Source organism: Lithobates pipiens, unplaced genomic scaffold (assembly GCF_037356315.1).
Source record: "Lithobates pipiens isolate NorthernLeopardFrog02 unplaced genomic scaffold, aLitPip1_a1.2 Scaffold_19, whole genome shotgun sequence".
Lineage (NCBI taxonomy): Eukaryota > Metazoa > Chordata > Amphibia > Anura > Ranidae > Lithobates > Lithobates pipiens.
This window is the reverse complement of record NW_027507764.1, coordinates 226,441,939-226,468,417: the sequence shown is the minus strand read 5'-3', so window position 1 is coordinate 226,468,417 and position 26,479 is coordinate 226,441,939. Positions and strand designations below refer to the sequence as shown.

Sequence of the window (26,479 nt, the reverse complement as noted above, 5' to 3'; positions counted from 1 at the left end):
CTGTCCTCCTTTAACTACCTGCATTCATTTTCCCTGGAGGTTGGGTTTCTTGGGTCCTTTACTGCACCTAGCATTGGCCCTTCTCAAGAGTCGCAGGGCCACTGTTTTTGTTCTCATTTTTAAAGAAAACTGACAGTTGGTCATTTGTGCCTCTGCTTATCCATGCTTCAGTTATAAAAGGTGCTCCTGCAGTTCAGTCTGTTGGAGTCTGTTTGCCCTTTGTTTTTTGTGCCTTTTGCTGCAATTTAGGCTGTTTTTGTTGCCTACCCCTTGATTTCAGGCATGGATCACCACCAAGCAATAAGAACTCCTGTGGCCTGTTCTATACAAAATTGCTGTACTTGTAAATGTCAAATCCCAAGTCTAGAACAGGACACTGGCCTCTCTCCTTTATGTTTTTTATTGCTTGTTAAAATTGGAGCCTCACAGAATGGGTGGCGTTATAAGGAGACATTAGGGGGGGGGGACAGTTCCCAGCAAAGCTTTTACCAGTGTCCCGTCACATAACCCCTGGTCTGAGAATCAACTATTGTGTCCTGTACACAAAATATGAAATTTACAGGTGCAACAAATTTCTTTTGCATTTGTCTTGGGTTGCCATAGACATTAGAGAACGAAACGTGCAAACAAATAGCTGACCATTTCACATTTCTGGCCAGTTTCTCCCCTAAGCAGTGATCAATTTGTGTAAGATTGGGGGGGGGAATTGCCGTTAGGCAAGTCTTGAGGCTGGATAAAAAAAAAAAAAATCCTATAGCGGTTTGTCTTTGGTGTTATTTTGGGGGGTGCGCCAATGTCCATAACTACCTTTATTGCAGTTGCATGATATTGGGTATTATGGTTTATTTGATTTTGAACATCACTGCCCTTTACATTTTTATTTACAGTCCTATTTTTAGCATTTTTTATATGAATGCTTATGTATGAAAAAAAGGTTGTGGTGCACTGTTGCTCATTAATGCACATTTTGTTATTTTAGCTTCACATATACTTTTGACTTTGTAAAAGATTAATCTAGTGAGTGTGCACATTACTTTTGAAAAGATGTGTGTGGGTTAAGGGCTATGAGCATGCACTTTTGTTTAGTGACCTGTTCACTGGACGGGAAGCACAGTGGTGATGCAAAGGGTATAGTAACCCCAGGACAGCAGAGTGCTGACACCTCACAAGTCACATTGCAGGGAAGTTGAATAATGTGTTTCAGAAAAGCCTGGAGTCAAAAAATTCTGTACATCCTAGTTACTTGTTGATATAACCGCAAAGTACAGTACATCTAAATCAAAGTGCAAATCTAATGTTAAGCCCAGCAGCAGCTGTATAGTTCCGACAGGGCCTGTAGAGCAAGGTCAGGTAGGTAATTTACTAAAATCAATTACACCAATGCTTCCGCTTTACTCCACCAAGCCTACCCCTTTTCCTCCCCTGACACCAAGCTTTCCTCACCAGCGTTGGGCATTTTGACCTCTCTATCCAGTGTCGAGCATACTTCTGTCTCCAATTCCAAATGTGAAGCTAGCAAAAACTTGATGGTTTCAGGTTTCCTTCCTTGTAACTTCCACAAACACCATCTCCCCTACTGCTAAATTTGGTCACGAAATAGTACAATGTGTACATTAAGGTTTGGTGCCTAGCTTGCTGAAGTAGGCACTGGTCCATCAGTGCCAACTCAAGCCATTATAAATACAGCTTATGTATTGTGATATTTGGCACTGCAACATGTCATTTAGGAACACATTAAGTAGAAAAAAAAAATAAAGGCAAGTGTTTACAGGATGACCAAAAAAAAAAAACACAACACTGACAAGCATGTTAAAACGAGAGCTTTTGGTTTCTCAGTGAAGTGTGCTAAATGTAACTCGAAAGTAAATATATTTTAACCAGATAAAGGTAAAGCTATTCTGTAGTTCTAAGAAAGGTCCACTGCATTCATTAATTTTATAAATTATGTTCTAGAAATATGTTCCATTTGTTCATTAAGGTTAAAAATTGCATCAGAAAAGCAGTTCAAAAACCAAAACATTGCTCTTAAATGTAATTGGAATGCAGCATTTTTACCACTAAATTTTTTTTTTTTTTTTCTTTAAGCTTTGGCGGTGTCCCCAATCCCTCTGAAGTTATAATAGACTTTAAAGCTTGCTAATTAGATTACAATTAGTTTAATCCACGCCTTAATTTGACATTCGCATTTTCACAACAGGTGACAAAAAGGAATAAAAATAAAGAACAGTTTATAGTTACAACTGAAAGGCTAAAGCAACATTATATCCCAGTTTAACTATTGAAAGATCTTTTTTTATCTACCCATTGATTGTAATAAAATTATACATCAAGGTAGTTGCTGCATATTGGATGAACACCATTTGAAAACAGTGTCATTGATTTACACAGGGCAATTGAATTGTTCTTCAACAAGGGCAGTTAAACTTTTCATGGGAATTTTCGCCATAGCTTAGCAAAAGAGGTGACGCTCTGCTGACTTCCTTCTAATCATATGCAGGCAAAAGTGCAGTTTATTTTCTTTGCCTGCGATTGGGTAGTCTCAGCAAAAAAGTAAAAGTGCATGCCAAGCTTTGAGGAAGATTTCCTTGCAAAGTGAACAGGCTGTTTGCCTCTGGTAAACGAACCCCCGACTCCATTTAAAATCGGAAAGCTCTTACAAATGCAAGGTGTGCCAATTTAGAACTATAAAACATAATCCTATATGGCAATTGCCAGAGAAAATATTGTTTCGTTAAAATGCAGTTACAGTATAGTGCATTTACAATAGTATAAAAAGTATGTTGGGCATAAAGAAAAATATAAAACCTGCACATGAGTAGGCCTAGCATGTATGCTTTGTAGAAGTCCAGTAAAACAATATAGCAGTATTATATCTTGAGCATCTTCCTTGACCATTCCCTACCTAATCCTAGGTGAGGGTGGTGCTCCACCAGCGTCCAGCTGTTATCATCCACACAATGACTTTTGTAAATCAGCAGCTGGCAGAAGTCCCTGGCTGTCATGTCTGCTAGAATCTCCACCATTTTGCTTGTCCCATCTTCACTAAAGACTTTAACAACCTGTAACATAAAGGACACACTTAATAGCTTGATGTTCTATCACAATGCATTAACAATAACCTTGCCTTGTCTTCTGCCTCACTAAGGTCATTGTGCTAAGAACATATCATGCTACCACTATGGGTGAAACTTTAGAATCCTGTGAACCAATTAAGCTGTACTATCACTTTGCGCTGCAGTAATAAGTGAATCTTGTTACTTTTTCAACTTTCAAAAAAGGCTATGTGTTTAAAAACTGGTTATATCCTTGGTATTGTGCCTATTTAAATAGTTCAACTAACAAATAAGATATATCTGATGCTATAACTAACATTTGTATAACATTTTTTTTTTTTTTATAAGGTTTAAAGAGCATCCATTGTATCACTCAGTCAAAAATTGCAACCTGAAAATTGAGCTTCACTGAATATTTTGCATTGCTAACATTTTTATATTCTTTCCTTACAAATTTCTAGACTCTTGCAATTAGGCTATGCAAATTAAAAAGCTACTCTGTCCTATGCTTACACAGCACATACTGTTCTGCTTATCCTGCAATGCACGTCTCTGTGTTATGTAATTTTCCCTTTGCAAGATCATATTTATGACATGCATGACAACTGGCACCCAGGAAAGTCTTGCACCTTTGCAGAATTCTACATCTAGCTCTAATAAAAATGCCCATATTATAAATTCACATATGTATACAAGAAGGTTGCCTAAGCTATAATGTGAAACACATGCATGCATACACAAAAAAAAAAAAAAAAGGTGTTAATTTTTATAGGATTTAAACTTGTGCACAAGGATGAGCTCAAATGGGTTAAAAATAAAGATGATATATGTACTACATACACAAATATGTAGGTGAATATACAAGTGCATATATCATATACTAATGCACTCAGTGTAGCGAGTGAAACACAAACTAATGAAGATACCATCAGAATTTTAATATGAAAAAATCTTACCTCCACTGCATGTAAAAGGCAGCAATCAGGAGAACAAGATGGCATTTTAAGTCTAGATTGCCTCTTGAAATATTTATATATTTCCTTTTTTTGCTTTCCAAGCCCCTCTTGCAGACTAAAAGCTGCACACTCAGGGTAGAATACACAGTGTCAACGGATTACTGTACTGTACCTGTCACGTAGCCAGTCTTACATGGCACTGTTCCTGGGGAAAGGCAGGCAACTCTTCCAGACCTCCTCTCAAAGGGTTACACAGTCAATCTTTTAGGTTGTGAATCAAACCACATTTTGCAGACCAATCGTAGTTCTCCTCTGACTGATGTAATCATTTCCCACACACTCTTGCAGACTTGCCAGTTTTTTTTTTTTTTAAGCATTTATAAAAAAAATTCCCACCCCAGAAAAAACATGTTTTATGACCACCCACATGTTAATATCCAAACCCCCAAGATAATAAAAAGTTCAAAGAAAGAAGGAAGAAAAAAAAAAAAAAAAGGAGGGGGGACGAATCTCTGCCAAAAGCATGCGTGTACTCTGAATCCTGATTGCCGTGCCAAACTGCACACACAATAGCCCTGCCTGGAAGCAGCTGATGTCATCCACATGCAACCTAAGCATCTAAACTTCTGGTGTGCTTGATAACTATTTCCCTTTGAGGATGGGGTCAGAAGAAAACAAAAAAGCCAGTTGATATGTATACTAAAACATAAAAAAAAAAAAAAAAAAAAAAAAAAAAAAAGAAAACAGCAGTTTAGGCTGTAGTGCCAATGAGCAAATGCAGGTACATAGTAAGGTTGAATAAAGACACCAGTCCATCCAGTTCAACCTGAGCGAGCGTCTACAATTGTCCCTATCCCTGTACATTGCACTCTCGCATTGGACCCTACTCTCAAGGAGCCCACAAGGTAGTCAATTTGCATTAACTGCTTAAGCCATTTTCCTGTACAATTTTCAACACACATGTACAGAGGGCGTTAAAGGTTTTTCCTCAAATGAATTAAGTGATATTTCATGGATAACTAAATATTTTAAAAAGTTGCACAAAAAGTGGTGCAAAAGCAAAAATTTTGCAAGCTGTAACTTTCAACTAAGATATATTCCCTTAACCACTTCAATACCAGGCACTTGCCCTCCTCCCTGCCCAAGCCAATTTTCATGCCGTTACTTTAAATGACAATTGCACCATGTATCCCTGGTCGTCTAGGGTGGCACACCTGGTGGTCCTGTGTGGTGGCCATCCCTGTTGGGGTCTGTGCTGACAGGGGGTCTGCACTGGAGAGCCGCAGATCGTCTCTCCTCTACTCATGTCTGTTAGATCGTGGTTTAGCCTGCTGGACATCATATGATGCCCAGTGAGGTTAACTTTTTGCTATAGGCCAGGCAGGCAGTGATTAAAGCAGATTAAACTGCACAGTGCTTGTGCTGTGTAATCTGTCTCTCTAAACTGTATAAAAACCTCCCTGAACCTGCCACTTCCTGTATCACCTCCCCCAGTCTACCACAAAAACCTTAGTTAGACTAACCGGTATTTCTAGGAGTCTCAGGACAGTACCTGGAGAGAGCGCAGCTCCACCCATTTTCCCAGGAAACACTGCAGTCAGTTTTCTTTATAGACCAGACACTTCCACCATGGCCTTAGTTGTTTTAGAGTACCTCCAGCCATGCTGAAATTAGATAAGCAGAACATAGCAACAACATCACATTTTATACTACTTTAGGGAGGGTAATCGGTGCTGTTCTGAAAGACTTGTAGAAATATCGTTACCGGTAAGGGTTTTCTCACCTCGTCTTTCAGGACAGCACCTGGAGATGATAAAAGAACTTACTCTAGGGTGGGACCACCGCCTGTAGGACTTTTCTGCCAAAGGACTGCTCTGATGCAGAGAGCAAATCCAATCTGTAATGGCGGGTAAAAGTGGAGAAGCTTGTCCATGTAGCCGCCTTGCAAATCCGTCCCAGAGAAGCCCCTGCCCGTTCTGCCCAGGATGCTGGGCCCCTACTCCTGCGGGAGGATCTACCCCTGAAGCTTTGTAGGCTTCACAGATTGCCATTCACAGCCACCTACCTTATGGTGCTTTTGGAAGCACCGTATCCCTTTCGTGGACCAGAGAATAGTATAAACTATGGATTTTCTAAATTCACTTGTGATCTTTAGATAATGAAGTATACATCTCCTTAGATGCAGGCTATGAAAGTCTCTTTCCCTCCTGTCAGACAGTGAAGGGCAGAAGGTCAGGAGAATTCTCCTGTGACCTGTGGAATACCTTTGAAACCTTAGGCAAAAAATCCAGGTCAGTTCTCAGCACTACCCAGTCTAGAAATACAGAACAGAAAGGTTCAATAATGGATAGGGCTTGCAATTCGCTCACCCTTCTGGCTGAAGTGACTGCCACTAAAAGTGCCAATTTAAGTGACCAGAATTTAACTGAGACTTCCTTTAGAGGCTCAAAAGGCCCCCTAGTCAGACCTTGCATGATGAGATGAGTCCCATTTTGGAAAAAACTTAAGAGGTACTGCCTTAGTTCTGGTCAGTGCCTTAAAAAAAATAAAAAAAAATTAAATAAGCGGGTCCTGGGATAATGGTCTCTCCAGGAACACCAAGAGAGCGGCTACCTGCCCCTTTAGGGTGCTAATCGCCAACTCTTTTACCATTCCTTCGTGTAGGAACTAACACGGAAACTTTCCTTGGTGAAAAAGCTTTACTTGCACACCAGGAATTAAACATTTCCATGTCTTAAAATAAATTGCAACTAATTATAGAGGCCCTTATTCTTTAGAATCTGCTCCTCCGTAACCAGGCAGCTAGTCTGAGGTGCCCGATGTTGGGATGTTGAAGGGGCCCCTGGGTTAGGTCTCTAAAGGAAGACACCAATGAGGCTCCACCGCTATCTTTTGTATAGTTGAAAACCATGTCCTCTTGGGCCAGAATGGGGCAACTAGGATCATGGTTGTAGATTCCTTCTGCAGCTTTTTAGTACTAATGGAATCATTTGGAAGGGGGGAAGGCATAGCAAAAGTGGAAGGTCCATGAATGAATGAAATACTTGTATAGCGCACAATGCGAACTGAACCGCCTCATGGTTGCGCTAGCATGTCTAGTCCTTCTGCTTGGTCTCTTCTGCTTAGGGAGAGGCAAGTCTCTACCTTTGTATTGGAGTGGGATGCGAACAGGTCTATATGGGGCGTTCACCATCTTTGTTGTTTTCTGGAATGCATCTGTATTCAGGCTCCACTCTGATTCCAATACTCTTTCCCCGCATAGGAAATCTGCGATCCGATTCAGATCTCCCTTTAGGTGTACCACCATTAGGTATGAGAGTGGATTCCGCCAAGGACAATCTAGAGGGCTGAGGCAAGCAAGATTTTGCTCCTCATGCCTCCCTGTTATATAGGCCACTGCTGTGGCATTGTCTGACAACACCAGAATGTGGTGACCCAGAACTTGGTCTCTGAACGCCCATAGTCCCAGGAGAATGGCCCTCAGCTCCCTCCAATTGGAGGATCTCCTGGCCTCCCTTGTTGTCCATGCTCCCTGGGCCATTTGCCCATCCAAATGGGCACCCCAACTACAGAAGCTTGCGTCTTGTCAGTCTTTGCTCTATGGGAAAAGTCCAAAGTAGACCCTTGTCAAAATTTGACCAATTCCTCCACCACCATAGTTTCATCTGAACTTGAGGGGGGATCTTGATAAATTTCTCTAGTGGTTCTCCGTAGGACCAATTCCTCAGAATTGTCTGCTGGAGATCCCTTGCATGGGAACGTGCCCATTGCACTGCTGGAATTGAGGACGTGAGGAGGCCTAGAACTGACATAGCTGCCCTGATTGAAATTGGTAGATTTGTCCTTTTTACTGCCTTTTGTACTTTCTATTTTTTCCTCTGAGGGAAATATTCTTTCCCGAATGGAACTGCTGGTATACCCCAGAAATGTTATTGTCTGGGACGGGATCATATTTGATTTTTCTTTGTTGATGATCCATCCGAGATTCTCCAGATGTGACTCACTTCTAGATCTTTCTCCAGTAACTCCCGTTCTGGCAAAGAGGTCGCCCAGATATGGAACTATTGATATCCCCCTTAATCTGAGGGGTGCTAGGGCCTCTGCTATAATCTTTGTAAATATCCTTGGTGAGGATGACAGGCCGAAAGGGAGGGCTCTGAATTGTAAAATGTGTTACCGAGTCCGCCATCCTTACTGCTAATCTGAGGTATTTCTGCGATGTTGGAGCTATAGGCACATGCAGGTTCGCATCCCTCAGGTCTATTGAGGGGGAAAAAAAAAAAAAAAAAAAAAAAAAAAAAAAAAGCCTGACAACAGGTTTTTTAACCACTTGCCGACCGCCGCACGACGATATACGTCGGCAGAATGGCACGGGCAGGCATATGGGCGTATATATAAGTCCCTGCCTGCCCGCGGGTGGGGGGCCCGATCGGGCCCCCCCCCCGGTGCCTGCGGCGGTCGGCATTCCTTCGAGAGCGATCCGGGATGAGGGGGCGGCCATTCATTCATGGCCACCCCCTCGCGATCGCTCTCGACGAATGGAAATCCTCCGTGACATCACTTCCTCTCCTGTAATGTAAACACAGGAGAGGAAGTGATGTATTCTCTCCTCCGTGTCGGTATTTTTCGTTCCGGCACCGAGGAGAGAGGTTCGGTGAGTTGCACCAACACACCACACATACAGTAGAACATGCCAGGCACTCACACCCCCCCTTTACCCCCCGATCACCCCCCCAATTACCCCTGCCCCCCCAGTCACAGTGACACCAATTGCTTTTTTTTTTTTTGCATTGGTGTCATTTGTGACTGTAATAACTGTTAGGGCAGTTAGGGTTAGCCCCCTTTAGTTCTAATGTACCCCCCTAACCCCCCCAATAAAGGTTTAACCCCGTGATCACCCCCCGTCGCCAGTGTCACTAAGGCTGGGTTCACATTGCAGCGGTTTGAGAACGGATGTGATTCGCACCGCACTGCAGTGCAAATCACATCCGATCTCTGTGCAATTCGAGTTCAGCCATACAGATAGTATGGCTGAATTCGTGTCGCACCCGCCACACCCGCCGCAAACTCGCACGGGACCCTTTTATTGGTCCGCAGCAGAATCGGATCGCATGGGTGTTCACACCATGCGATCCGAGTTTGCAGATCGCACTGCGATATGCAAACTGATCTGGGGGTGTCATTATTTCACTGACACTCCCAGCAGTTCGCATAGGGCAGTGTGAACTGCCGCCGGGAGGCATGCGATGCGGGAACCCGCCGCGGATTCGTGGCGTTCCCGCATCGCTCCAGTGTGAACCCAGCCTAATAAGCGATCATTTTTCTGATCGCTGTATTAGTGTCACAGGTGACGCTAGTTAGGCAGGTAGGTATTTAGGTTCGCCGCAACTTTTTATAGCGCCAGGGACCCCCATATACTACCGCATAAAGCCCCCTGATTGCCCCCTAGTTAACCCTTTCACCAGTGATCACCATATAACTGTTACAGGTGACGCTGGTTGGTTAGTTATTTTTTTATAGTTTCAGGGCACCCGCCATTTATTACCTAATAAAGGTTTAACCCCCTGATCACCCGGTGGGTGTCATTTGTGACTGTAATAACTGTTAGGGCAGTTAGGGTTAGCCTCCTTTAGTTCTAAAGGTACCCCCCTAACCCCCCAATAAAGGTTTAACCCCGTGATCACCCCCCGTCGCCAGTGTCACTAAGGCTGGGTTCACATTGCAGCGGTTTATGAGAACGAATGTGATTCGCACCGCACTGCAGTGCAAATCACATCCGATCTCTGTGCGATTCGAGTTCAGCCATACAGATAGTATGGCTGAATTCGTGTCGCACCCGCCGCAAACTCGCACGGGACCCTTTTTTGGTCCGCAGCAGAATCGGATCGCATGGGTGTTCACACCATGTGATCCGAGTTTGCAGATCGCACTGCGATATGCGAACTGATCTGGGGGTGTCATTAACATTTCACTGACACTCCCAGCAGTTCGCATAGGGCAGTGTGAACTGCCGCCGGGAGGCATGTGATGCGGGAACCCGCCGCGCATCCGTGGCGTTCCCACAACGCTCCAGTGTGAACCCAGCCTAATAAGCGATCGTTTTTCTGATCACTGTATTAGTGTCACAGGTGACGCTAGTTAGGCAGGTAGGTATTTAGGTTCGCCGCAGCTTTTTATAGCGCCAGGGACCCCCATATACTACCGCATAAAGCCCCCTGATTGCCCCCTAGTTAACCCTTTCACCAGTGATCACCATATAACTGTTACATGTGACGCTGGTTGGTTAGTTATTTTTTTTTATAGTTTCAGGGCACCCGCCATTTATTACCTAGTCTCACTAGTGTACCCCTACATTTAGGGGTGTCTACTTTCCAAAATGGGGTCATTTGGGGGGGGGTTTGTGCCATCGGCATTTTATGGCCCTCAAAACTGTAACGCCCTTAGAAAGCCTGAAGGCGGTGCTTGGTTTTCGGGGCCCCGTACGTGGCTAGGCTCCCAAAAAGTCCCACATATGTGGTATCCCCGTACTCAGGAGAAGCAGCAGAATTTATTTTGGGGTGTCATTTCACATATGCCCATGGCATGCGTGAGCAATATATCATTTAGTGACAACTTTGTAAAAAAAAAAAAAAAAAGTTTGTAATTTTCCCGCAACTTGTGGCAAAATATAAAATATTTCATGGACTCAACATGCCTCTCAGCAAATAGCTTGGGGTGTCTACTTTCTAAAATGGGGTCATTTGTGGGGGTTTTGTGCCATCTTGGCATTTTATGGCCTTCAAAACTGTAATAGGTAGTGAGGAGTGAAGTCAAATATTTACGCCCTTAGAAAACCTGAAGGCGGTTCTTGGTTTTCGGGGCCCCGTACGTGGCTAGGCTCCCAAAAAGTCCCACATATGTGGTATCCCCGTACTCAGGAGAAGCAGCAGAATTTATTTTGGGGTGTCATTTCACATATGCCCATAGCATGTGTGAGCAATATATCATTTAGTGACAACTTTGTGTAAAAAAAAAAAATTATTTTTTTGTCATTATTCAATCGCTTGAGGCAAAAAAATAAAATATTCGATGGGCTCAACATGCCACTTATCAATTTCCTTAGGGGGTCTACTTTCCAAAATGGGGTCATTTGGGGGGGTTTTGTACTGCCCTGCCATTTTAGCACCTCAAGAACTGAGATAGGCAGTCGTAAACTAAAAGCTGCGTAAATTCCAGAAAACGTACCTTAGTTTGTAGATGTGACAACTTTTGCGCAAACCAATAAATATACAGTTATTGACTTTTTTTTTACCAAAGACATGTGGCTGAATACATTTTGGCCTAAATGTATGACTAAAATTGAATTTATTGGATTTTTCTAATAACAAAAAGTAGAAAATATTTTTCTCAAAATTTGCGGTCTTTTTCCATTTATATCGCAAAAAATAAAAATCGCAGAGGCAATCAAATACCATCAAAAGAAAGCTCTATTTGTGGGAAGAAAAGGACGCAAATTTTGTTTGGGTACAACATTGCATGACCGCGCAATTACCAGTTAAAGCAGCGCAGTGCCAAATTGTAAAAAGACCTCTGGTCATTTACCAGCAAAATGGTCCGGTCTGAAAGTGGTTAATGAAAAAATTGTGCCCATCCTGAATTTTTTGCATCCGATTGATTTGTTCAGAATTTTCAGGTTTAATATTAACGGAACTTCCCTTTTGGCTTCCTTACTAGAAAGATGTGTGAATAGCACCCTTTCCCTTCCTCACCCTCTGTTGGATGAGCTCCTGAAGTAGGGTTACATAAAAGCGGCTTGGAGGGGATGGAGAGAACTCCAGTCTGTAGCCCCCTGCTATTTTGAGGACAAATGGACTGGAGTTGGCTGTCTTCCACTGTGGGAAAAAAAAAAAAGGTCTAACCTTCCTCCCACACCCGGTGACTGTCACTTTTTTTATGGTTTGGCCAGGAGGTCGGAATAGTACTCCTGACTTCCCCCTTCTTCTTTGGGACCTCCAGGGTCTTTTATACCCTGTTTCCTTCTTTTCTTCGGCCTGTCGAAAAGAATGAAAATTCTTGGCCTGTGGCATTACCTTCTTTTTTATTGGAAATGCCTTTTTCTTGTCGGCCGTTCTGTCAAGTACGGCTTTCAGATCAGGCCCAAAAATTAAGTTCCCTTCAAAAGGTAACGCACATAATTTAGCTTTTGAAGCTGTATCCCCTGCCCATGTCTTGACACATAAGGCTCTGCGAGCTTAGGTCACCAGGGCCGCGGACCTTGCAGACACCTCAATAGATTCGGCAGAGGCATCTGCCATGTACGCTAGGGCCTTCTGTAGTATAGGCAGTGTGTCTAACAGGTTCTTACAAGAAATTCCTGCTTCAATGGAAATATAATAAGCTGCCAAAGAAAAACAAGCTAACCCTTTAGCCATGATTGTTACTGCAGCTTTACCTCAGTGACTCTTCCCCACAAGTCACCATAAGCATATAATACACACTCTTAGTACCTTTTAAAACAAGGAAGAGTGGCGCAGGCTGGGGGAGGCAAGGGAGGGAGAGACAAGACCACTAGATAAAAGCACAGGGACCTCTGCCACTGCTTACCTGAGTCTGGCTGGTGTTAGTGGCTCCTGCCACCGCCATCTGTTCCTCCATATTGCCAAGGCTGTACCGGCATTCGGCTGCTTTTATTTTGCATTTTCTCTGTCCTTTCACTCCTGCGAGGACCAGAAAGCGACACCAGCTTGAGGCTGCCTACTCCCCCTGCGTTCCAGCGGCTGAAACCAGAAGCCACGTTGTGCTGCCGGAAGTACCTACCCCGGCCGGCGTGACGCACTCGCTGCCCAGGACCCGGAAGCAGCATGGAGGTGAATACGCAGAGGAGGCACTGCTTTCACTGCTGTGAAGCACTCCATTCTTCACCAGCTCACAGCACCAGTCTGAGGGTGGAACCCCCTGCAGCCTGAACCCTCGCCGGGTATGAAGGGGAGCAGACACCAAGAATCCCCCACACATAAGGGGAGATATGCTGGGCTGGCCTGAGGAAAAAAACACAACAGGTATGCCCCATACTGTCTCCACCTGGAGAGAGCGTAGCACACCCCTGGTTCCCTGCAGCGCTTCCACCATGGTCGGAGGAAACACTACAACTGAGGCCATGGTGGAAGTGTCCGGTCTATAAAGAAAACTGACTGCAGCGTTTCCTGGGAAAATGGGTGGAGCTGCGCTCTCTCCAGGTGCTGTCCTAAAAGACAAGGTGAGAAAATCAGGCCTTGCCACCATGGTCAGTGCATGTCCCACTGTCATCCGCAGCCCTGCTGCTCTCCCCTAGCTCTGTCTGTTTGCCTCCACCCCATCCTCGCTGCCATTAGTACAAATAAAAAAAAAAGTTTACAAAAATGTCACTGCCAGCCCCCCAATATAGTTAGGCCTAGCACACGGTTTAAGTATTTTATAAAAACGAGCGTTGTAAATACAGTTTTTGAGAGCGATCTTCAGGCTGATCACGTGACTCTCGGCTGGTCTCCAGGGCTACTGGGGGAGGGGCTGAGCAGCCATGTGAACTCCCCGGCTCATGTCAGAGGGGATATCCCGGCCCCTCCTGCAGAAGTCATAGATAGGATGTGAACAGTGGCCGTGAGTCATTTGACTGGCCTGAAGCTCACCCTAAACAGTCATTTACAACGCTTGTTTTTATTAAAGACTTAGCGTGTGCGATGCCAGGCTTTAATAGAGGGGCTGGCAGTTATTTGCACATGTGGGCTAACAAACCCTCTCATTTAAAGTAGGTAGTTAACCAGAAGTTAACGTGATTAGTTACAGCGCTTTAAGTGGCAAAAATCATGCTTGGTGTGCCATTAGACGTAATGGCATCTCAAATGCGTCACAATTTGCCACGATTCTGGAATCTCGGGCAGAATCGCCCGCAATTCCAAAACACCCAGGTGTGAAAGGAGCCCAAGGGCATCATTGTCATAGACTTACCTTGCATAGCAAGTGTTCCTTTCCTACTTTTAAATTAAAAAAATTTGGACAGAAATATGCTCATCTTACTATAGAATTCTCTCCGAGTTGATTAAGGGATTCCAGATTAGATATTAGGAGACAATTGGATTATATTGCTGCTTACAGGGGAATTGGACACAAAGTATCAGTCGGGCAATATAATCCCTCCCATAACCAGCATGTCTCAGTTTCAGGCAAAGCAACTCAAGATGGAAGATGGATAATGTGAAAGAGGGGAGGGATCTGTGTCCCTTAATCAACTCTGAGAAAAGTATTTTACACCAAGTAATTTTAGATGCAGGATTAAAGATAATTGGAATAAGTGAACCAGTAAACAAAAGGGTGGGCAAAAGCAAACAAAACACTGACAGGCCTTCTGTAAATAAAAAAATAAAAAAGCCCATGCATACCCCAAAGCTTGGGGCTTGTTTCAATTCACAGCTTACATCTGAAGTTGGCATCAGCTGAGGCCAAACTTCCACCAAATATAACAGGAGCATGCGGTCCAAGGTATGTTCAATCTAGGACAACAGTGCCACAAAATAATGCTTCAGAGTATTAATCTTTATTTAGGATTCAGATTTTAAGGCTGTAGTTATGTTAGCATTAGGTTAGTGTAATTTAGAAGTAGTGCAATATTTTCATTTTTTAGTTTGACTATTTATACAGCCAGTATTTATTCAATGCAGTGGTTTATTACAGTATTTCATTTTGTATTTAATTTTGTACTTCAATTCATGGTCATTGCATACATTTGTGATTGATGACATTAATGTTATTTACCCCCAAGGAAGGATTCCTTGAAGGAGAAGGTTGCTAACTCACACCCATCTTGCAAAGGTGACAGCAAAGAGGAAGATCACGTAGGAGGCAGAGAACAGAAAAAGGGCAAATCTAGAGAGAGTCAAGTGTTCATAGAGGGGGAACTGATCAAAGCCTTTGTGTATGGAATTACTCAGAATGAGGCAGGCAGCACCTGGGAGGCAATCATTAGGGCTGGAATTTGGCCACTTTATGGTCCAGACCGGATTGGAGGGGACAAAAAAATAAAATAAAAACTTCCCACATTACTACTACCTGGTTTGAATGTGATCACACTAGGGATGCAACTAACGATTATTTTCATAATCGATTAGTTGGCCGATTATTGTTTCGATTAATCGGTTACTAACTTTTTTATTTTTTATTTTATTTATTTTTTTAAATAAAGTGCTGCGATTTGCATTTACATTTTTGGCCAATTTGTTGTTGGGCAGATTAAAAAACACAAATTGTGTTATTACATGCTTTTCTGCAGCTTCTCCATTGAAGTATATTGAACCAAAAAAACAAAATGGCACCATCTTGCGTTAAAAAAAAAAAAAAGTCCTTGTCTTTTCCAAACACGCAGCAGCTGAAAAAAAAATCATGGATGTGAACATGTCCCATAGGAAACCATGTAAATGAACTGTAGTGTGTTTCTGCAGAAAGCACCAAAACAAAAAAAAAAAAAAAAAAAAAAAAAAACCCAGAGATGTGACCCAGGCCTGAGATGTTTAGTAACATAATGGGGTTTAAAAAAAAAAAAAAAAAAAAAAAAAAATTAGTACAAAGAGCAAATAATCGCAACTGTAAGCCCTTGTACACAGTCAGACATTTCGACAACAAAATCGGATTTTATCCAAAACTTGTGTTGCATACACACGGTCAGACAAAGTTGTCGGAAAATCCGATCGTACGCAACGCAACGTTATTTCGTTACGACGGGACGACGTTCAGGCTAATAGCCAATAGCTTTGGTCTAGGAATGTGATCTGGGCATGCGTGGCACTTTGTCCAATCGGAATTTTCTACAAACAATCGGACCAAGTCCGATCGGATCATGTTGTCGGAAAGTTTTATAGCCCAGCTCTAAAACTTTGTCCATCGGATATTCCGACGGAAACAGTCCGATGGAGCCCACACAGTCGGATTATCCGACAGCACGGTCCGATTGGACATTTTCCATTGGAATGTCGACCGTGTGTACAAGGGCTAAGGGGTTAATTTTTTACTATGGGACAGTGAAAGTAATATTTACAGTAGCGATTTGCTCTTTTTGTACTATAAAGGGCTAATTTTAGTTTTTTTTTAACCCCATTATGTTAGTGGCCGATTAATCGATTATGAAAATAGTAATCAGTTTTCATAATCGATTAGCTGTGGATTAATCGATTAGTTGTTTCAGCCCTAGATCACACCCCTTTAGCACCTGAAGGGACATATGGATTTGAGCACAGGTATAACTTTGTTCTACTAACTGGGATGAAATCGCCTCAGTTTCCAGTATCCAATGGTACATTTTGTAGCTTTTACAAGCATAGGAACAACTGAATCTGATCAATCCCTATTCTTTAGAACCCTTGGCTTCCACAGCCATGTCAGTAAAGCCAAATTACACAACTGGATTGTAAATCCGTCCACAGGACAGAAGATTCAGATGCTCTAGAAGAGCCTACAGAGAGTCTGCCAGGGACCTGATATAGTACTGAGTAACACACCCTCTTGATGCAATATAACTGGAATGCCTTGCATCTCAATCCAGCGGAGCAGGCAAGGAAGGAGCTGCAGAGGATGAAATGTATACATCAGAAAAAGAGCATCCACTGCCAAAGCTAAATGATCCCTGGACCTGGAAACAAGGAGAATCCCCGAGTACAGACATTGTCAACTAGAGAAGTCCACTTACCAGTTTACCCCCTAGAATGTGCATGCTAACAGGACTACCGTTCTGCCCAAGAAAATCAGGTTGGCTTTACAGAGCCACAAGACTTCTGGTTGTTGTCCGATAGTTATTGGATGGCATTGCTTAGGCACTGATTGAATCCAGGCTGAATGATCTGGACATCAAGAGGTTCAAGGAAAAGTTTGTCTATCAGGCTGGCATCCAATCAAGAATCTTCCAGACCTGGTGAAGGCAGACATTCCTGACTAAAAGGCTAGGTTTGTGAGCCACCTGGCCAAAGATATGCATTCCAGAGACAAGGCTATTTGCCTGGCACCCAGGTCAATATTGTCTCATGCAGCCATAGATTGTGTTGCAAAGCTAGTGAAATGGGGCACGCAGGACTGCCTTGAAGTAGGCCATCCTAAAGCCCAGAACTTTCATGCAACAAGGACTCCTGGACTGTAAAAGATTCAGGAGGTTTGTTTTACAGAATGAAAACTCAAGCAAACTGGCATTTAGGGAAATGCCTAGATACTACACCTGAGTCAGTTCCAGCACTAATTTCTAAAAGTTCAGAATTTAACCACTTCCCACCCAAGGTACGTCCAGGGACATCCTTGACTTTCCGGGGGTATATCCGAATGATGCCTGAGGCCACAGACATTCAGATATTGGGGTTTTCAGCCGGAAATTCCCTGCACCTTAAGATAGATCATAGCGGCTGTTCCACCGCTTGATCGTTCTAACGGGAGGTGGGAGGGGATGCTTCTACCGACTCACCGCTTCCATCGGTGAGTCGGTCACAGGATCCGCCGGCCCCCGCATAATACCATAGAGATTTCCGGCGGACCAGATCGTCCCCGGAGTCTCATTGTTCGGAGGCCAGGCGCGATGTTATGACGTCACGCCTGGCCTCTGCATTCAAAATAACGGCGCCGATTTGGCTAGGAATCCAGGATAGTTTTTTTTATTTTTATTTTAAGCTTCCCAGCCTAGAGGTGAGATAGGTCTGATCGTGCCATATTTCTATTACAAGGGATGATTACATTCTTTGTAATAGGAATAAAATCTTTTTTAATTTTTAATTTTTTTTTTAAATCTTTAACCACTTTCAGACCGGACCATTTTGCTGGTAAATGACCAGAGGTCTTTTTACACTTTGGCACTGCGCTGCTTTAACTGGTAATTGCGCGGTCATGCAATGTTGTACCCAAACAAAATTTGCGTCCTTTTCTTCCCACAAATAGAGCTTTCTTTTGATGGTATTTGATTGCCTCTGCGATTTTTATTTTTTGCGATATAAACGTAAAAAGACCGCAAATTTTGAAAAAAAATGATATTTTCTACTTTTTGTTATTAGAAAAATCCAATAAACTCAATTTTAGTCATACATTTAGGCCAAAATGTATTCAGCCACATGTCTTTGGTAAAAAAAAAGTCAATAATTGTATATTTATTGGTTTGCGCAAAAGTTGTCACATCTACAAACTAAGGTACGTTTTCTGGAATTTACGCAGCTTTTAGTTTACGACTGCCTATCTCATTTCTTGAGGTGCTAAAATGGCAGGGCAGTACAAAACCCCATTTTGGAAAGTAGACCCCCTAAGGAAATTGATAAGAGGCATGTTGAGCCCATTGAATATTTTATTTTTTTGCCTCAAGCGATTGAATAATGACAAAAAAATAATTATTTTTTTTTTTTACACAAAGTTGTCACTAAATGATATATTGCTCACACATGCTATGGGCGTATGTGAAATGACACCCCAAAATAAATTTTGCTGCTTCTCCTGAGTACGGGGATACCACATACGGGGCCCCGAAAACCAAGCACCGCCTTCAGGCTTTCTAAGGGCGTAAATTTTTGAGTTCACTTCTCACTACCTATTACAGTTTTGAAGGCCATAAAATGCCAAGATGGCACAAAACCCCCACAAATGACCCCATTTTAGAAAGTAGACACCCCAAGCTATTTGCTGAGAGGCATGTTGAGTTCATGGAATATTTTATATTTTGCCACAAGTTGCGGGAAAATTACAAACTTTTTTTTTTTTTTCACAAAGTTGTCACTAAATGATATATTGCTCATGCATGCCATGGGCATATGTGAAATGACACCCCAAAATAAATTCTGCTGCTTCTCCTGAGTACGGGGATACCACATATGTGGGACTTTTTGGGAGCCTAGCCGCGTACGGGGCCCCGAAAACCAAGCACCGCCTTCAGGCTTTCTAAGGGCGTTACAGTTTTGAAGGCCATAAAATGCCAAGATGGCACAAACCCCCCCCCAAATGACCCCATTTTGGAAAGTAGACACCCCTAAATTTAGGGGTACACTAGTGAGACTAGGTAATAAATGGCGGGTGCCCTGAAACTATAAAAAAATAACTAACCAACCAGCGTCACCTGTAACAGTTATATGGTGATCACTGGTGAAAGGGTTAACTAGGGGGCAATCAGGGGGCTTTATGCGGTAGTATATGGGGGTCCCTGGCACTATAAAAAGCTGCAGCGAACCTAAATACCTACCTGCCTAACTAGCGTCACCTGTGACACTAATACAGCGATCAGAAAAATGATCGCTTATTAGGCTGGGTTCACACTGGAGCTATGCGGGAACGCCACGAATGCGCGGCGGGTTCCCGCATCGCATGCCTCCCGGCGGCAGTTCACACTGCCCTATGCGAACTGCTGGGAGTGTCAGTGAAATGTTACTGACACCCCCAGATCAGTTCGCATATCGCAGTGCGATCTGCAAACTCGGATCGCATGGTGTGAACACCCATGCGATCCGATTCTGCTGCGGGCCAAAAAAAGGGTCCCGTGCGAATTTGCGGCGGGTGCGGCGGGTGTGGCGAATGTCTGAACTCGCATCGCACAGAGATCAGATGTGATTTGCACTGCAGTGCGGTGCGAATCACATCCGTTCTCATAAACCGCTGCAATGTGAACCCAGCCTTAGTGACACTGGCGACGGGGGGTGATCACGGGGTTAAACCTTTATTGGGGGGGTTAGGGGGGTACATTAGAACTAAAGGGGGCTAACTCTAACTGCCCTAACAGTTATTACAGTCACAAATGACACCAATGCAAAAAAAAAAAAAAAAAAAAAAAAAAAAAAAAAAAAAAATGACATTGGCGTCACTGTGACTGGGGGGCAGGGGTAATTGGGGGGGTGATCGGGGGGTAAAGGGGGGGTGTGAGTGTGCCTGGCATGTTCTACTGTGTGTGTAGAGTGTTGGTGCAACTCACCGATCCGCTCTCCTCCGTGTCGGAACGAAAAATACCGACACGGAGGAGAGAATACATCACTTCCTCTCCTGTGTTTACATTACAGGAGAGGAAGTGATGTCACGGGGGATTTCTATTCGTCGGGAGCGATCGCGAGGGGGTGGCCATGAATGAATGGCCGCCCCCTCGTCCCGGATCGCTCCCGGACGAAAACCGACCGCCGCAGGCACCGGGCGGGGGCCCGATCGGGCCCCCGACCCGCGGGAGGCAAGGGACGTACATGTAAGCCCTTATGCCTGCCCGTGCCATTCTGCCGACGTACATCGGCGTGCGGCGGTCGGCAACTGGTTAAAAAAAAAATTTCAGTGTCAAAAAAAATTAAAAAAAATACAAATAAAAATTAAAGCGCCCCTGTCCCCATGAGCTCGTACGCAGAAGCCAACGCATACGCAAGTCCCGCCCACATATGAAAACGGTGTGCAAACCACACATGTGAGGCATCACCGCGAACGTTAGAGCGAGAGCAATAATTCTAGCACTAGACCTCCTCTAACACAAAACATGTAACCAGTAAAAAAATGTAAAGCGTCGCCTATGGGGATTTTTAAATACCAAAGTTTGGCACCATTCCACGAGCGCGTACAATTTTGAAGCATAACATGTTGGGTATCGATTTACTCTGCGTATCTTCATCTATCACATTATGCAAAAAAATTGGGCTAACTTGACTGTTTTTTTTAATCATGAAATTTTTTTCTGAAAAAATGCCTTAGAAAAATTGCTGCGCAAATACCGTGTGAGATAAAAAGTTGCAACAACCGCCATTGTATTCTCTAGGGTCTTTGCTAAAAAACATATGTTTTGGTTTCTAGCAAAAAGATTAAATTTACATGTAGGAGAGAAATGTCAGAATTTGCCTGGATGCGAAGTGGTTAACTGAACCACATGAGAGACTGAACAGCTCTTTGGGAAATGGCCAACAGTCATTAACTTTGGACTTTCCACTGCACCTTGAATTAGAAAATGGTGTGCCCACAGCAAAACACAGGTAGCACTAATACTGGAAAGATGGGGACATGCAAGTAAACATCCTTTATAGCCACAGACAATACGTTTACCTGAAGGGAAAGCAATGACTGCCCTGTTGGATTCCATGCTGAAATTTTGCACTCAAATATTGACATTGAGTGCCTTCAGATCAAGAATGGAGTATCTTTTTGTCAGGAACCATAAACATGCGAGTAGACAACCCTGAACCCATTCCTGTTCTGAAACAATTGCAATGACTCCTGGAGAGAGTTGTTCCAGAGCAGTGTCAAGATCTGTTAATTGTGACATTGGCAGGACTCAACACAAAGCAGGATAGGGGCAGAGAGATTGAAACGGTTATCTCAATCAAGGACATGGTGTACAGCGAGACACTAAAAAATATATCTTTCCTTACTGAAATTAAAAATAGGTTATACTTCTGTTCAGTGCAATGGAATTGCACAGAGCAGTCCCTTACCTCCTCTTCTAGAGTTCCTCTTTCCTGCGGGTGTCCCTACAGCAAGTACTGTGCTATGGAGTACCTGTGCAGGCACTCTCCTAAACAAGGCTGTGTCCACAGGCAGGAGAGAAATGGTGGGGAGTTTTTTTTTTAACCTTAAAATAAAAGAGCGCATTAAGGCAAAAAAATAAAAAAAATAAAAATTGAAAATTTTTACTTTAGCACCACTAACCCACGCATCTGGAGACCAGTTGGACAAGCCACAGCACAACATAAAATGTAATTGCAGTACTGGTCTCTCTGGATACCCATGACAAATACAAAAGTGTTGCAGCATAATCTCCCATAGTGGAGATCCCTGGGGGGAATTCAACAGGGAGGTCCCCTACACCGGCCAGATTCACTTAAAAATTCCCAATGCAGTGCTGGTCTTGAGAGCTCCCAGTTGCAAACAGCAACCATGTAATAAGAAAAATTAAAACCCGAAGGGGAGAGGTTACACTGGCTGACAGCTTACATAGTTGGTATGAAGACAGACTCCAGACCACCTAGGTGTGCGTGTATAGTTTGTTTTTATTTAAATTTGTGACACTTCCTACTGAAACCACCAATTGTGGAAGGGCATTCCATGTCCTTACTGCTGACCGTAAAAAACAAAATCATTTAAGGTTGGATTGTTTCTTTTCCAACTTCATTAAAGTGGTCACGGGCCTTCTTGAGTGACCTGAGACTGAAGAGTTTCCTCCTAATGTTGAAAGCCGCATTAAGAGATTTGTATATCGTGACCATATCCCCTATTAAGCAATGCCTCGCCAAGGAGAATACCGTGCATCCGGAAAGTATTCGCATCGCTTTGCCTTTTCCACATTTTATGTTATAGCCCTATTCCAAAATGGATTTAATTATTTTCTCCGTACTTTATGTGATTGCAGCTGTATTACTACAATTGTGACAGAAAATTGAGTACTGTCTAATGCTTTTTTTATTTGCACCAACATACAATTTTCAGGACAAGCTTTCGCGTATGTCCCCTTCAAGGTCCTCAAGCAGTACTGATTTACACAAGCAGGATGTAAAAAAAATAAAAAAAATAAATAAAAAAAAACACACCAAAATCAATGGTAATAAAGATAGCAGCAGAGTTAGTGAGATAAGATCGAGGGAGAGCTATAGTATGGAAGGGGGATGCTAGTCACAAAGTGGGTCATAAAACTTTAGATATAGGTTTCCTTACCCATTATACTAAAATTCAGGCCATGATTTGTGTCAAAAAATTCTTAAAGGGAGTTTCAGAACTACTCAGAAAAGGAAAACCTTTGAAGAACTAAAACATTGAGGTCTTCGATAGTGTGGTCCGGTTGTGAGAAGTGATGTCCCACAGGTGTGCATAAATGGTCTTCTTTATGTTCCTTGATGGTATGTCTGCAAATTCACCCTCGCTTGCAACTTCTGTCCTGTTTCACAAACATGAGATCCTTTGCTGCACCTTTTGTATTGGATGAGGTACACATTACTGGAGGTACAGTTGTAAGATCCTATGATATTGAAGGTCCCATTTGTGTGTGACTTTTGGATAGCTTGATCTGGTTGCATAGTTTGCAGAGTTTTTTTTGTTATTTGTGACTTGATATTCAGAGTGAAGTTTCCTGCTGATTAGTTTGTGTCGGGGGTTGGGTGGTTGTCTGAAAGCCAATAATGGTGGCTGTTGGAATATTCCTTTCAGAGTTTCATCCTCTGTTATAATGGATTGTAAATCTTTGATCATCTTTTTGATCCCTTCTAGTGCTGGGTTGTATGTGGTGACTAGAGGTACTCGGTTATTTGTTTTTCTCTGTATTGGAGATTTTGATGGTTTTGGTGTTGTCTGCCAGTGTTCTGGAGAGGTTAGTCTTCTGGGTCTGAACAAATTCAGTGGTATCTGATGGCCTGGCTGTGTATGATGGCCCGTTTAATGTGTTGGGGGTGAAAACTGGAACTGTGAAGATAGCTGAAGTCAGTTTTCTGTATATCGACGTGTGAAGCTTGTGATCCCTGATGTATATACTGTAGTGTCTAGGAAGTTGACGTGTGTGTGTTTGACAAATCCATTTTTAATTTGATAGATGGGTCAAGTGTTGATCAATGAGAATTAGTGTAGATTTTCTTAATCTTCAGTCCATATCATGAAGATATCAATCGATATATTGATCTGTATGGCTTTTGTTGTATGCTGTTGAGGAATTTGTCCTCCAGGTCAGCCATAAATAAGTTTGCATATTGGAGTGCCATTTTGCTTCCCATAGCAGTACCCATACACTGGAGATAGATGTAGTTGAAAGTGAAGTAGTTGTATGTAGGAATGAATTTGATGAGCTGTGTCACATCCTCAGCAGTGTTATTGTGGTTTGTGAGGATAAGAATGACATGCCGCCAACCCATCCTTGTGAGGGATGTTACTGTATAGAGATTCAGAAAATCAGTGGTGTCTTGCAGGAAACTTGCAGTGTTCATAACTAAAGGTTTTAACATGTTTTCTACAAGGCCTGAGAGAATGTTAAGTGTATTCATACTTGTTATAATGGGTGTGCCTGGATTTCCTGTCTTGTGAATCTTGGGCAGCACGTAGAAGTCTCCAATTTCTGGATTATCCGGAATCACATTGATGAGTTCTGAATGTAGGTGGCTTGGTATTGTCGCAATGAGACCTTTTAATTGCTCAGTAAAATCCAGTTTTTGGTAGTAGTATTTGCCAGCTGCGTCTGGCCCCCTTGTATATATTTGTCTGTATCCATCACAACGACTGCTCCCCCTTTATCTGCTCGTTTGATGGTTATGGCCCGATTATTGCACGGATCATGTACAGCTCTTCGCTCCAGTGGTGAGAGGTTGTATGATATTTTATTTTGCTGGGTGGATATCAGGGATGCGACTCGCAGCTTGAAGCTGTCAATATAGGTATCCAGTTTGGGGTTGCGTCCTTGTGGAGATGTGAAGTTGCTGTTTCTTTTTGTCACCTCCTATTGTCCTAGGATTCCTTTACTGTGAAAATATTCTTTGAGCCTTAGTCTCAAAGAATTCCTCCATATGTGACCATACCTGTAAATTATCCAATTTGGTGGTTGGGCAGAATGTGAGGCTTTTGGAGAGGACTGTTTCTGGTGTAGAAAGTTAATGATTTGACACATTTATGATTCTTCGTTCCTGTTATATCCACATTTTCAGCATTTACACAAGGGATACCATGGGATTCTGGATCAGGTTTCAAGTTGCTGATGGCAGGAGTTATAGAAGTTGTGTTTGTTTTTGTTTAGGTTGTATCCAAAAGGTCTGCTCTTGGTGTAGCTTTTGGAAATTCTGCAAATACCCCAGAATGACAACGTGAAAGAAGTTTGTTCGAAAGCTTTGCAAATTTATTAAAAAGGGAAAAAAAATTAAAACAAATAAAAAATATCACACGTACACAAGTATTCACAGCCTTTACACAATACTTTGTTGAAGCACATACCTCTATTGTCTACTCTCTCCTCAGTGACACCATATCGTCCCAGTGCATAGCCTTTTGGGGCTCTTGCGATTTGCTTCTGGAGACCTTTTCCATCTTTCCCACAGTATTGTTTGGTTTGGGATACATGTCAACAGAGATTGCACTTATTTGAAATGGTTATGATTTTATGGACTATGGCCTGTGTGGGTTCATGGATTTGAGGACACCAAGTATTGTCTCTAAACCCCCGTCCATTGCTACATAGCTACCTACCTACATAGCTACCTACCTACCTACATAGCTACCTACATACATGTTTGATTAATGTTTTTAACATGACCTAAAGATTTAGAAATACTGCACCTACACAAATTGCCAAAGACTGCACATGAGGAAGGAGTCAAGCTGCTCCAAAACATGGATATGTTACTGCAACTTTTCTTTAACCACTTGCCGCCCACCCTATAGCAGATACACGGTGGCATAGTGGTTTCAAAATCCTGACCGGACGTCATATGACGTGATCAGGATTTTGAGCCGCTGCGCGCCCCCAGGGCCAATCACTGATTGACATGCATTGTTTGGCACCGATTGACATCCATTAGTACAGTATAACAATACAGTGCCACCTATCAGTGCCCATCCGTGCCCCCTCATCAGTGCCCATCAGTGAAGGAGAAAAAACTTATTACAAAGTTTTGAAACAAACCAAAAAAAAAAAAAAAAAAAAAAAATTCAAAATTTTTCGATTTTTTTTTTTATTTGTTTAGGAAAAAATAAAAACCGCAGAGGTGATCAAATACCACTAAAATAAAGCTCTATTTGTGGGAAAAAAATTATAAAAATGTCATTTGGGTACAGCGTAGCATGACCGCGCAATTGTCATTCAAAGTGCGACAGCGCTGAAAGCTAAAAATTGGTCTGGGCAGGAAGGTGTTTAAGTGCCTGGTATTGAAGTGGTTAAACACTGAATAACTTATGTGAACAAATGGTGTGGTAATATGTGCACTTTACTGTACTGTATTTTTGATAATTACATTACTACCTTTTGTAAATCAATTTGGTAAAATGAACCACTGCAATTCCAGGCACTTTAAACCCTTCCTGCCCAGGACAATTTTCAGCGCCATTACACCTTGGACAATTGTGCAGTCATGCAACATTGTATCCAAACTAAATTTTTTTCTTCCCACAAATAGAGCTCTTTTGGTGGTTGATCACTTCTGGGGTTATTTTTTGCTAAAGAAAAAAAAAAAAAAAAAAAAAATAATATATATATATATTTTAGTCAGCCATAAAAATTGTCCTCTCCAACAGTTTTTCCCCATGCGTCTCAGGAATGTGGCTATATCCAGCAGATCTTTGAACCTTTACATTTTTCACTGTGCTCATTCAAATGCTGCAAACATGTTACTGTACCCTTCCCCAGATCTGTGCCTCAATACAAATCCTGTCTTGAGGTCTACAGACAATTCCTTGGACTTCACGGCTTGGTTTGTGCTCTGACATGCCCTATTAACTGTGGGACCTTTCCAAATTATGTCCCATCTATTTACCACAGGTGGACTCCAATCAAGTTGTAGACAAAGGATGATCAGTGGAAACAGGATGCACCAG

At 42.7% G+C, this 26,479-nt stretch overlaps 1 protein-coding gene across 2 annotated transcripts in view; it reads right to left on the bottom strand.

Annotated features, from left to right (window-relative positions):
• Window positions 1–26,479, bottom strand: part of GRB10 (growth factor receptor bound protein 10) — a 313,951-nt gene that overhangs the window by 101,229 nt on the left and 186,243 nt on the right. For both annotated transcript variants that reach the window (XM_077491758.1, XM_077491759.1), the window contains one exon: window positions 2,903–3,059. In XM_077491758.1, coding sequence (XP_077347884.1) covers window positions 2,903–3,059 — 157 coding nt within the window. The remainder of the gene's footprint in view (window positions 1–2,902; window positions 3,060–26,479) is intronic.